The sequence below is a fragment of the Eriocheir sinensis genome, chromosome 32 (assembly GCF_024679095.1).
Source record: "Eriocheir sinensis breed Jianghai 21 chromosome 32, ASM2467909v1, whole genome shotgun sequence".
In the NCBI taxonomy this organism is placed as follows: domain Eukaryota; kingdom Metazoa; phylum Arthropoda; class Malacostraca; order Decapoda; family Varunidae; genus Eriocheir; species Eriocheir sinensis.
Window position 1 is genome coordinate 15,949,234 of NC_066540.1, and position 13,850 is coordinate 15,963,083.

The 13,850-nt window shown below is 38.0% G+C and overlaps 1 protein-coding gene and 1 long non-coding RNA gene across 5 annotated transcripts in view; one reads left to right on the top strand and one right to left on the bottom strand.

Moving 5' to 3' along the window:
• The window catches only part of LOC127006264 (uncharacterized), a 25,144-nt gene extending 14,322 nt beyond the window's left edge, over positions 1 to 10,822 (bottom strand). For 2 of the 3 annotated variants that reach the window (XR_007759353.1, XR_007759354.1), the window contains exons 1-3: positions 10,753 to 10,822; positions 6,266 to 6,562; positions 3,778 to 3,855 (exon numbers count right to left, since the gene is read on the bottom strand). This is a non-coding gene — a long non-coding RNA (uncharacterized LOC127006264). Of the gene's footprint in view, positions 1 to 1,230; positions 3,856 to 6,265; positions 6,563 to 10,752 lie in introns of those variants that run through there. The other variant, XR_007759352.1, reaches the window with a different exon arrangement.
• Positions 1 to 12,178, top strand: part of LOC127006263 (neurogenic protein big brain-like) — a 126,088-nt gene extending 113,910 nt beyond the window's left edge. The window contains exons 6-7 of one of the 2 annotated variants that reach the window (XM_050875906.1): positions 3,961 to 4,101; positions 6,898 to 12,178. In XM_050875906.1, the coding sequence (XP_050731863.1) occupies positions 3,961 to 4,101; positions 6,898 to 7,487 (731 nt within the window). In that variant the 3' untranslated portion in view covers positions 7,488 to 12,178. Of the gene's footprint in view, positions 1 to 3,960; positions 4,102 to 6,897 lie in introns of those variants that run through there. The other variant, XM_050875907.1, reaches the window with a different exon arrangement.
• The last annotated feature ends 1,672 nt before the right edge of the window (positions 12,179 to 13,850 follow it).

Sequence of the window (13,850 nt, forward strand, 5' to 3'; positions counted from 1 at the left end):
AATGAAGCAAGCGTGAAACTCGAGAGGGTACTGTATGTATGTATGTATGTATATATATATATATATATATATATATATACATATATATATATATATATATATATATATATATATACAGTAAACCCTCGATATAATGGATTTCGGATATAACGGTCAGGTCAGAGGGTCAGAAATTCACGGGGACCGACCAAGAATATTTTTTGAATGAACTGCGCCCAGTAACTACAATAGTGTCTGGTAGCCACCTCGCCATCCTCCTATTATTTACTACCCCATTCTTCAGTTGCTGTAGTCTTTTTCAGCCTACCTGATGAAAAATTTTCCTCCTTGTGGTTCCAATTCAAATGAACGTATTTTCACCACAAGAAAGTTTTATGCATCAGTCCAGGATGTAAATGTAATGGAAAATAGCCAAGTGTTTGTGAGTGTCGGCACTGACACAGATTAAGGGGTCGCCCGTTAGGTAGGTTAGGTCTCGTTAGTTTGAATTTATTCCGAACTCGGTGTGGGGTGGCAGAAATATGATGGAAATGCACAGCGCAAGATGGGACAGGGGGGCGGTGTTGCGTGAAATACCTCCTCGCAGAAATAAGTTGCTCTGCTGTCCACCACGCATGCGCAGTGGGGGAATACATGGCAGTGAAAGCATTAATTTGCCTGGTTTTGTTTTAGTTTGTCCACTTGTGATCTTTGTGAGTGGTGAGTGAAATAGAGAAACAGTAAGCAAGTTGAACCTCTCTGCGAGTTATTTTGCGACTGCAGCGGCGGGTGTACAACAGGCATTGAAAAGTCAATCATTTATTAATTTGTGACAGAAACATAACACACCGAAAACTACAAAAAAAAAAAAAAAAAAAAATAGTTTCGTCTGCCATTGCGAGATTAACCCATTTGTAAAATTGTATCCATTCCCGTAACAATGCAGCCCGACGCAGGGACCCACTGCAAACCTTGCAGCCTCAGTCCATTGCAGTCTGTTGCCAAGTGTTCTGCGTGGTTCTGCAGACAATGTTTTGACAACATACACAATAAAAAAGTATAAAAAACCATATAGCTATGTTTATTAGATTCGTCAGTATTATTGTACATATCTTTAAATTACCGCCACTTATAACGGACTAAGGTCTCCCCCAATTAGTCATTTATATCGAGGGTTTATGTATATATATCTATATATATATATATATATATATATATATATATATATATATATATATATATATATATATATATATATATATATATGCGTGCGCGCGCACACACACACACACACACACACACACATCAAGATCTCGCATCTAACAAGTTCCTATCTAACAAATTCACTTCTAACGACACTATTGGACCTCTACCCATATTCATATCCAACGAGAAAGTTTCAATTCTAAGGAAAAAATATCCCAGGCACACAGCTCAGATCAGCTGCCACCTTGGTCAAGTGCATGACATCACTATAGTCCGTTTCATTCTGTCTGTCCACTCGAGAACGTAGATGTGGCACCTGCGCATTGTTAGTTCGTGATTGCGTGAAGATCAACTTTATATTTTCAGTGATACATTTGAATGTTTGTGTATACAAAAAACCCTCAAACCATCGCATATGAACTGCAAACAGAAGATTTGGATCAATAATATACCATACAAGGACATGAAGGAACAACTTGCACGTATATCAAATAGTTTAGTCTGATCATACTCGAACGATCTATAGCCTTTCAGATACTCATATTTCATCTCATTCAGGTACATAAAGTGACATACAACTCTGCAAGTGTCTATACATAAGGAATTTTGATGTTTTGCATGTAAATAACATGGGTAGCCTAGTATTCAAAATAGCCTAGCAATGCATTCAACAGTTATATAATTTACTATTTCATGTTTTTTCCATTATTAATCATTATTTACATGTAGTAAATTATAAAGATACCCTTTATTTGCACTTGCAGAGCCAGATGTCTTAACTGAAATGAGCTATCAATCAAAGAATTGGAAAAAAAACATAGGTCGTTCGAGCATGATGTGACTATGTTATTTGACACAAGCTTGTCTTTTCGTGTGCTTGTATGCAAACGACTGAGTTGCTTTTTGTATACATAAACATTCAAATATATTATTGAAAAATAGCTTGAATGCCTATAACAAAAGTTAATTTTCACGCATTCACGAACTAGAAATGCGCAGGTGCCACATCCATCAAAATTCCCGCTTTGTTGGTGGACAGATGGAATGAAACAGACTGCCGTTTCCTACCTCAGTCCTTGTCACATTTTTTACTTTAAATACTAAAAAACAGCTTCATTGGCCACTAAGCAATGCGAGTTTGTTATACATAGTTTCACACACACACACACACACACACACACACACACACACACACAGTCTCGGGTCAAGTGCTAAAAGAGTGTAGAAATGAATTATTGGAGCCACTTCATGACATAATAACATGCTCTACAAACACAGGAAAAGTGCCTGGGGAGAAGAACTGGCAGATACGATACAGAACACCCAACCTCGAGGAAGCTGATTTAGTGAGAGAAGAGATAAAATTATGAAGTTTCCAGTTAAGATTTTGGGTTGAGGATAGACTGAGGATGTGAAGTGTTGAAGGAGGTGGCAGCTGAGTGTTGTTGAAGAATAGGGGATAGGTGTTTGGAAGATTGTGTCGAGTTGATAGGTGGAGAAATTGGGTTTTTGAGGCATTGAAGGACACAAGATTCCTTTTACCCCAATCGGAAATAATAGCAAGGTCTGAGGTTAAGTGTTCTGCAGCCTCCAGTCTGTTAATGGTCCAGTGACCGTGGATCTTATGAGGTGACACAACACAAGAGTGTTTGTTTGAAGTTTACAAATCAGTGACTTAAAGGAGGAGCATAACTGATTTGTGAGGGTTAGATTACATTATTTTATGAACTGTCACTGTTGCACATTGGATTATTCTGTGTTTTATTATATATAACTTTGTCACTGAAATGTTTACAGCATGCACCTTTCAAAAGGAAATGTTCAACGTGGCATTTGTGTGTTGTTTCTCAACCAAATACCTTTCAGAACATTGCATTTTAATAAATGTCATTGCTATGATAGTCATATTTACTAAAAAAAGAAAAAAAAAAAAATCTAAAAATATATTGTATTTTTATATAAATAGCATGTCATGCTACTTATGCTAATGATTTTTAGTGAAAATAACTCCCTCCTCTTCTTAGCAATTAAGATTAAATCTTTAGCTCCTTGAAAGTTTTAAATACCAAAAAGGATATACTCTGCTTTCCTACTCCTGCTTGAAGGGCATGTGTGGGGCCTGATTCCACTACTGTTGTTATTATTACTATTGTTATGATTATTATTATTATTATTATTATTATTATTATTATTATTATTATCATCATCATCATCATAATTGTTGTAGTTCCTGTTGTTACTACTATAGCTTTTATTATGTACACTGTTCCCTTTTTATTTGCAGATTTGATTATTTGCAAGTTATTCTTGAAAAATTATAAATGTGAAATATTCTTATGTGTGTTATGAATTTGAAATTCCTGCCCCATGTACGGCAGCAGTGTTAACAAACGCTAGAAGGGGCCACGCCGCCACCGCTGCATCACTCCTCGGTTGCACCTCAGTGGTCATCAGTGTTGCTGTCCACATTCTTTCTACGTGGTTCCCAGATGTAGTTCAGCCACATCAAAGACAAATATTGATAAAAAGTTGGCAAAGTGTTAAAGAGAATTAACAGGAGGTAGAATCTAGAACAAACCTTGGCTCACCCACCTGCCCGTGGTGTATGATAGTTGTTCAGATGAGCATTAGTGGCTCTGGCCTTTCACTGGGATGTCAAGAACGTAACCTCTGCCAAAAATAGGGAAACACTATACTGTTATTTTTATTATCATTATCATTATCATTGTCATCATCACTATCTTCACCATCATTAACAATCAAATTTCCACACAGATTCGTCTAGTGTAGGGAGTGAGGAAGATCCGTATGATGAATGCTCCAAGCCTCCACCTCGGTATAATTACAATGCTCTTCACGCCCAAAACTATGACCAGTACCGGCCTGCCAACACCTCCAACACCACCTCTCCCTTAGGTAAGCTGTATATGTTGGCAGCTCACATAATATAAAAGAAAGATTAAATATGATTAATTTTTAAATATGAGAAGTACTTTACTGCTTTCAAGTTAGTTACTTAGTGAGCAGAGACTTCTGGGCAGTGACATGGGAAGACACCTCAGGGTACTCGTGAAACATATACTGAATTTTACACATAGAACCATCATCCACAACCTTAGGTGTTGAAATATGTGTTCAGTTCTAGTAACTCCACCAAACCACAAGACATCAAGCTTCTGCTGGGTGTAGGGATGTTGTGTCATGCCCCGGGAGTTTCTTTTTTCTTTTTCAGTTTTTCCTACACGTCCTCTGCGTGTATCGAAACACACGAGAAATTAATCAAGACAAGGTGAGGGTATTCGCTGGGTGCCTGGGATTGAACCCGCGACCAACGTGACGGGAGAGCCACTCCTTACCGAGTCGGCCAAAGAGGTACCCCACTGGCTAAGTGGGTTATGGGAGGCTCGTTCATCAGGCATAGTCGCTGCACTACAGTTGTACTGGCAGTCCTGGGGAAGAGTATGATTATGCCCACCAGGCTTTTGCTGATGTTATCCCTGGTGGGCCACTGATAACAGCTGACATAATAAAGTGACCATTGTTCTGCCAGTGGGGGTGCCAGTTTTTGTATTCTGACCAGATGGAGGATCTTTGGAAGGGGGTTCTGCAGTATCCATTATGATTGGGGAGGGGGGTATAGGAGTCGGTCAATAACTCAGAAAAATCCCAATGGATCTGAGTAGGGATTGAACCCATGTCACAACAATGGTAGGCAAGTGCTCTGCCAACTGCAGTGCTAGTGAAAGTGACATGATCAAGAAACAGCATTTCTCACCCTAGATAAGAGTAGTCAGGTCATGTGCACAATGGTGAAATAACATCCAGTGGTAGCATAGAAGAGAGAGAGAGCAGCAGTGGTAATAGAGGAATGACTGATTTTCCTGTTTGGACTGAATAATTTCACTGGCAAGAAAGTTACAAGTCCAAACAACGCCACAATGATGAGACTAAATAGATGCTTCTCAGAGGGCTTTCCCACAATCTAAAAAGTTGTCCTTTCTTTGGCCTCCTCTCAATAAACTTAGACTTGATATTGGGAATATGTCAACTATCATCCTGTCTTCAATATGTTCTTTTTATGAAAGGTTTTAGAGCACGCCATACTCGACCAACTGCTATCACTCCTTGAACAGAATAAAATTATTATTCTTGTTCAATCTGCTGATAGACAGCAATATTCAACTGTAACAGCTGTGGTGTGAGACAGCCGCTATAATAAGACATCCCATTCTGATCTGTGCATGTGCGGGCTTTGTTTACAAACAGAGGATGGATGAGCTATGACACGGTACCGTGTCTTTTGTCGACTGCCTATCATGAAACGTCCCACCTAAGTTATTCTTTATCTTTTTGAAAGTGATAAATGAGATAACCTACACCCTTTGTATGTCAGTAAATGATAAATGAGGTAACCTACACCCCCTGTATGTCAGTAAATGTGATAAATGAGATAACCTGCACCCTTGTATTTCAATAAATATCCTCCCGCTGTCTCCTCAGATTTCTCTTCTCATTGACAGTCATGTTTCTTGGATACTCTCCATTTAGTAGTATCTGAATAATAGGGTCCATGTCATCCTTGAATTTGGCCATTTTCCCACAATAGCTGCCATGGTGCCTTGTCGCCATCTTGCCTGGGACAAACGATGATATCAACACTGTGTTTGTAAACATTGGATTCCACGCATGTGCAGATCAGGATGGGATGTCTTATTATAGCCGGATGTCTCATGACACCACAACAGCATCAACAAACATACAGAATGATTTAGGGCCACTTTCACAGTCACTTTGTTTGTTTTGATCGTTACCAATGATGGCGATCGCCACTATAGTATTTCCACATAAAACTAGCCGATGGGGTAGTGGCGGCTGCGGGGTTAGCCTAGCCCCACACCTTGACACACACTTTCAACACCTCTTGCTTCCTCTGCAGCCACCACTACCCCAGAGGCCAGTTTCACATGGAAAACTATAGCGTCGATTGCCGCCATTGGTAACGATCAAAACAAACAAAGTGACTGTGAAAGCGGCCCTTAGTTGAGAACCTGTGATGGAATGTCCACATTATTGGTCTTACTTGATCTCTGCAGCCTTTCATAGTTGATCAAGAGCTATTTCTGAGTGGCCTTCAAAAATTGCTGAGTTCGTAACGATGCTCTTATGCTCTTTAGGTCATATTTGTCGAGTAGATCCCAGCATTTGATGGTGAATCAGATTGTCTCAGATGCAGCATCCCTGCTGTTTGGTGCACCTAAGGGATCAGTTTTGGGACTGGTACTGTCTGCAACTTTATCAGCAGTTCATCTTCTCTGCTTCACACACATGATGTCACTTATTACTTCTTTGGTGATGGCACCCAGATTCATGTGCTGATCTGAAAAGGAAAACTGAATCTTTGATGTTGTACATAAAGATCTGGATGACAAAAGGAAAGCTAACATTAAATCAGAACTGAATCTAAGGAAATAGAAGGCGTGAAAATGCAGAAAATACTGACTTCATCAGTATGGGTGAATCACAGCTGCTAACAGTAAACTCTGTTCAAAATCTTGGTGCATAATTGAACTCTAGATTAGTTAGAGTAGAAATGTTGTCAAACATTATTTGCACATAAGAAATCTTTACTTAGTGAAGGGTTTTATAAATAGGCATTGTCTTCTGATGTTAGTTCACTCAACATATATATTATATTTATTTATTTATTTCCAGGATACCCAGCAAGTATGTATGAACATAATGGAGCATCTTCGGTTTGCAATGCAGCAGCATACAAGTATGATAATGGCTATGTTAAAGATGAAATTTACTCAGCCTCAAAGAGTTTGTACACCAAATCTCCACCTTTGCCAAGATCCTCCTCTCTGAATCGCTCTCAATCAGTGTACACTAAACCCCCACCACCTCGAATGGACAACTACAACAGAAACCTCACCCACTCTCAGAGTTTGTGTCCTAAAACAAGCTCTGACTTCACCACCCTCCCCCACACAGACAACATGTACAAAAACAACCCTCGACGTGACAGCCTCTATGTTACAAGCAAGTCAGGGATTGTGAAACCTGAGCCAGTGTATGGAACATCATACAGTAAACAAAATGATTCTGGAGACTCAAACTACTCCACATACAGAGGCACAGCCAGCTATAGTTCCTCACGCTCTTCAAACCCAGGACCACCAATACCTATGAGTCGAACACGCACAGACAATCTCACCCCAAATTCTGTTGCCTCAGCCCACTCAAGTCTTGTCACTACAAACTCAGCAGGTCTGTGTTATTCACCCAATCCTCAGTATTGAGATCATGGCAAGATACCACACCTGAATGTACCCAGCTACATCTTGGGACCACAACCAATGAACCTATTGTTAAGGCTTTGCATTCTGTTGGCCAACTGGAACAAATGCCTGAATATACATAAAGCCCATGTTTTAGTTGCTTATATTTTTACCTCTAGATAAGTTACTCATTGGCATTTTGTTCACTTTTTCAATGGTATGTGCTAAGAACATGAGTGCTTCCATGAATTAAAGGTTTCAGGGCTTTCCAAAAATAACTAGTTTTAAGGTGAAGACATTCAAATATTAATAGATTTAATTTTCAAGTGACTTTTGCATTCATGTAATGTAAGTGTATTTTCTCTATTCACTGTAGCACCACCCAAGCTTTACTTAGTACTTCAAAATGAGAGTGATTCCAGTGGACATTGTTGAGTAATGAAAAGAACTGATGAAAAGAATTGAAACACCTCACCTCACTACTTGCTAGAGGAATTTAGCAGACCAAGTGAGTTTTGTGACCCTGTGACTTAACCCCTTTAATTATAAATCATAATACAAACAAACCAAGTATGTGATTAGATTTAGAGGAGCTGTGGAAGGGTAGAAAAATAAATGGTTAACAGGGATGAATGACGAGACATCAGAACAGAAACTGGAATACAGTAAAAAAGTCCATTCAGCAATACATTTGAAAAGGTAAATATGTACTTTACAGAATGGACACCCAGTTTTAGAAATGTGCAAGCTGGTCAGCAATTGATTTTATTTTGCTTTGAGAGGAGCAATAAGGCATCAAACCAGTCGGCCTCAAGAACGATACAGTGGCAGGGGCTCCGTGATTCTGTTCCTCCTATATGGAGTTTGCTTTGTACACCATAGACAGTCACATGACCTGCCTTTGGAAAGTGTCACAAGTTATGAAGGCAATTTGTGCTGAATCAGTGACACTTTTCAGACTGAGTTCAACCAATACAGTTGTAAGACATACAAAAGTGGTAAGCTTGGGTGGTTCTATTGATTATTAGTTAATCTCTGGCAATTTTTACCCAGTGTTCCTTTGCCAAATCACAAATATTGATGTGTGTGTGTGTGTGTGTGTGTGTGTGTGTGTGTGTACCTAGTAGTATAAAGGGCCTGAGCTACACTAGCGTGGTTCTGTTGTGTGTGCCTGCGTGCGTGCGTGCTTGCAAGAGTGTGTGTGTGTCTAAGAGTGCATGCATGTGAGGGAGAGAAAGATTCATTATGTGTTTAAGATGTTATGATATTTTTTTCTTAATCTGGAAGAAGCATGTTCCTTTCAGTGAGGGTACAGTTTATGATATTTCTGTAACATGAACAATTACATGTTTCCCCATGTAAATATTATCAGTAATTTTTCTCATCATTTTGCCAACATTGGCAATATTTGTAGCCTGTGTGTATTATTACTTCATATACATAAGGATGAATCTTTTCAAAATTTCACGCATCACTTTTAATGTTTCTTTATGTAGAATGTATGTACATTATTTGCTTCATGAAGCTGAGGCTTGTCTCACAAGAATGTCTTATTATCTACTAGGTATTATTTAATCATCTTGCTCCTTTACTTCATAAATGCATCTAATTGTTTTCATGCACTAGTTCATTGGATTCACAAATTAGTTAAAAAAAAAAGTTGTACAGGCTCGTAGAAAACAAAGTTTCCAAGCCAAGTGCATCAAATTTTGCTGTATCATAAATTAACATAATTTCTTCTGTTTTTCTTCTGATAAAAAAAAAAAAAGCCATATTCATATTATACATGTATTTATATTCACTTTATTGACAATTCTTTTGTGGATCCAGTGATATATAATATATGCTCACTTAGGAGTCTCTGAGAAGAGAATTGCTCAAGAAGTGAAGTCATACATGGCAGGCACTGTGGCTTCTAAGCCACCAAAGCTCACAGTCTGTGAATGAAAGTATAACAACTTATGGCTAGTTTTGTAATGAGTACAGTCCTACAAATAATATGATGAAGACTTCCCATACTCTTTATCTGCAGAAAATGAGGCAAATGATTGTGGCAACGATGACGGTGTCAAAGAAATTTAAAGGTCATTGTCACATCAGTTCAGTAGATTCATTTATTAAAATGAATGCCATATGGTACAGACCTTGTGAAAGAATAACTTTGTGAAATTCTACTATTTGATATTTTGTGATCAGTATCTGTACACTTGAAATTTATTCATATCCAAGAGGATATAACTACTGCTCTTGAAGTAACTGTAGTTTGAATGGTACAGTGGTTTCAGGGCAGCACCAGTGAGCCTCAGAGAACAATCCTCGGAATAGTAATGGCTTCCAAGTTAACTGGCAAGAGAAAGCATTTCACATTTCCTGCTATAGAGAATTTTCATTGTGTAAACTTACTGTACAAATAATTTACCAATTTCAAAACTGCTCATAACAGACATTCTTGTGTGCAGGCAAAATTTAGGACATTTTTTTTCTGTGTGACATATCAATTCTCTGTTCTCAATAAATATCTGTGAAACTAGATATTCTTTTGTAATAGTTAGTTTTGAACATTCTTGTGCTTTACTTTAGAGACTGACAGCTGAAAGGATGTTTAATTTTTCTTTATGAAGAGCTGAAAAGCATTCTTAATTATCAGCTTATGAAGAATGTCTTGTTAACTGCAACATCTCGCACAAATAATATCCCCTCGTGTTCCCCTCACACACAACCCAGCCCATGCTTGCGTGTGAGGAGCACTCAAGAGCAAGAAACTGACAAGGCTCCTGGCCTGACAGTGGCACCAGGCAATGCTCCACTTACATAAATCACTGGATATCATATCAAATGTTTTATCTTTATTAACATCATCTACATTTGGTGTAAGAGTATTGAATATGCATCTCATGTATGGTGGGTCTCCATGCACACAGCCCTTTTGAACCAAGGAAAGTCAAGGCTTTTTGCCCCATCAGTTCCTGTCCTCTTATCTCTTAAAATTTGGTGCAGTGTTGCATCTCTTCTTATCTTCTACTGCTATTCTCATGCTAAATGCTCTTCTGAATTTACTAACTACATGCCTTCACCCCTCCTGTGACCCTGATCTACACAATTCTCTGCTCTAGCCCACCCCTATGTTCAAATCTCTTTCTTATGCAAACCAGTATCTTTATTCTCACATTCCTATTACTGGCAAGCTCTGGAACAGCCTCCTTTCGTCTGTATTTCCTCCTTCCTACGCCTGAGCACTTTTGAGAGGGGAGTATCAAGACACCTCTACCTGCTTTGGAATACTCACTTATACTCTCTTTAGGAGCAGTGCTTTTGTAGGCTTTCCTTTTCTTTTTGAATGCCTCCTCTGCTGTAAAAAAAAAGAAAAATATTAGATTATTTTATCTTTTATTTATATACTTATACATTTCACAACAAAAGAGGCAGCTCAGGGGAAAAGAGAACAGAAAAAAAAATATTGTAGTGCTGCTCCCACATACAGGAGATAGTGAGAGTAGCCAAATGAGAGGGTGAGATTTGGATAGAAAGTTGTCTTTACGCTCCTTTCTTGAAAGATTAATGTCAAGTTCAGTTGCTACACTACTGAACTGATGCTTTCCTTAGTACATGTAGTGCTATGTCCTTAGTATTTCAACTACTCCAAGCTCATCAACATCAATGCATCATAGACAATATTCTTTCCCTCACAGTTGCAACTTCTCTGACATTTGTGTTGATTTCCTTTTTTGTTGCTTTCTGGAATTGATGTTGAAAACATGGTTATGCAAATAATAAGATATTGATATTTTTACAGAGTAAAATTAGGAATACTGCAACCATTGCATGAGGATGATGTGATGTTTTGTGACGGTTTAAAATCAGACCAGCTTCTATAACTAAAATTGGCAAGATATTCGTAACCTTGTGTATATACTGCCCAATCGACTGCTTTTCATACTGCAGTTCAAATATTTTCATAGCCTTGTGCATAACTATGTGGAACATTGGTCAAATACTTTGCAACTTGCAGAACATAATATACATCACAACAAATAGTTTTAGAGGAGTAAAAAAAAATTCTTGTAATGTTCATGATTATTACATAAGTATATTTAGTATATCAAATATTCTTAGAATAAGGTCTTCCTAATTAATGTTTTTTATGTACAATATTGGAATGTTAATGGGCACTCCCTTTTAAGTGACAAGTAAGTACAGGAGTTTGATCATGTAGTAAATAAATGTGTAAATTATGCATTCCATCTGTTAGAAGTGACTGAGGTAGTTTTGTTCATTTTATGGCATATAGCCCTTAGTGTAATATTTGGCATGTATTTAAAAAAAGTAAAAAAATTAAGAATGTAATAAAAAGAAGTCAGAACACCAGAACCAATAAGACACCTGAGGTGCACAGCGTCGGCCTCATGCCACCGAGTGGGGTGTAAAATGTATGCACAAAGAAGCAAGCCAACTCTCATAGACTTAGATGCAGTGAGTAGTGTGGAAGATGGGCGCATAATTAATATTTAAGGAGTACAAGATGCAGTTTAACACAAAAGTGTGAGTGTATTATATATTTAATAGGCTGGAGAAAAACGGACTTATCTTGTATACTTTTTCATTGGTTGGGCCTTAATGGATACTTCTGTTATCCAGACAATTGCTAATTTTTTATTAGAATTTATTTTGAAATGTACAATTTATAAATGTAAATGAATAAAAATTAAACTGAATATTCCAAATCCTTCAGCCTGAGACAAGGAATTGGCTTCAAACATTTCAACTTCTTAGTTACATACTGGAAATAAATATTACTGTTTGTAGAAATTATATATATATATATATATATATATATATATATATATATATATATATATATATATATATATATATATATATATATATATATATATATATATATATATATATATATATATATATATATATATATTTACACACACACACACACACACACACACACACAGTACCCGTCAGTTGAAGTGTTGCACTTGGCCTGTGACATTTCTTGTGGCGGGATTTGGTATGGTGTAAATCAGAGGGAGAAAACTCGCTCGGGAAAAAATGACTACATGGGAACCTTCCTCACACTCTCCTCAATCTAACGAAAGAAAAGCAGGGAAAACAATGACTTAGTGCTGTATAGCCCTTACCAGAGGAGGCAGTGGCGCACTTTCCATCCTGTTGGAACCCGTAGATTTTTGCATGCTGCAGCATTCTGCCACATTTTTCAGTGTGCATTATGCCAAAGCCTCATACTAGCCATGATGACATTGCGAGACTCTGAGAGTGACAGAGTGTCACAGATTAGGCCTAAAAACCAATGAAATCGTCCAACAAACTGGCTTAAATCGTCGATCTGTTCAGCGTCTGGTGCCCAAATTCAAAGCATCCGGCAGCCAGGAAATGCTGTTCCACTGCCATGGGGTAGGAGCTCACTCTGTGGTCTCTCCCCAAACCCTCTGTATTATAAAGAGGCAAGTGGAGGCCAATCCTACCATAACAGCAAAGCAAATTAAGGAAAACAACCCTATGCTTTTTGATAATGCCTCTGTTTGCACCATCCAACGCCACCTCAACGAAAACCTGGGTTACTAAAGTCATAGGCCATAAGAAACCACTCATTATTACTCAACAAAGGGAGAAACGGCTTAGTTTTGGCACAAAATATGGAGACTGGACCTTGGAGCAGTGGCGAAAGGTGTGGACAGATGAAGCGACGTGTAAAGTGACTGACAGCAACCTGAAGAAAGTATGCAAGAAAATCTACGGGTCCAAACAAGATGGAAAGTGCAACGCTGCCCTCCTCTGGTAGGAGCTAATACAGCACTAAGTAGGGGTGGGCAGGTACCGGTACTAACGGTACCAGCTAAACGGTACGGTACCGGTACCAGATTGCTCGGTACCAGTACCAGATTGCTCTGATTTATTTATTGGATTTATTGATAATTCTTCATGTCCAATTTTTTTTTTTTTTTCAGGTTGCTGATAAATATTGTTATTGTTATTAGACTATGATCGAGTACATCCATGATAACTATACATGCTATTTTGTATCGAAAAAATAAATATTCACTTCATTGAGAGAGAGAGAGAGAGTGTGTGTACAACAGAAGAAACATCCTAATTAAGGGCAGAAATAAATGAGAGGAAAAAGTCCACTGTGTGTGTGTGAGGCACACACACACACACACATACACACAGTGGACTTTTTCCTCTCATTTATTTCTGCCCTTAATTAGGATGTTTCTTCTGTTGTACACACTCTCTCTCTCTCTCTCTCTCTCTGAATGAAGTGAATATTTATTTTTTCGATAAAAAAATTGCATGTATAGATATTATGGATGTACTCGATCATAGTCTAATAACAATAACAATATATTAGCA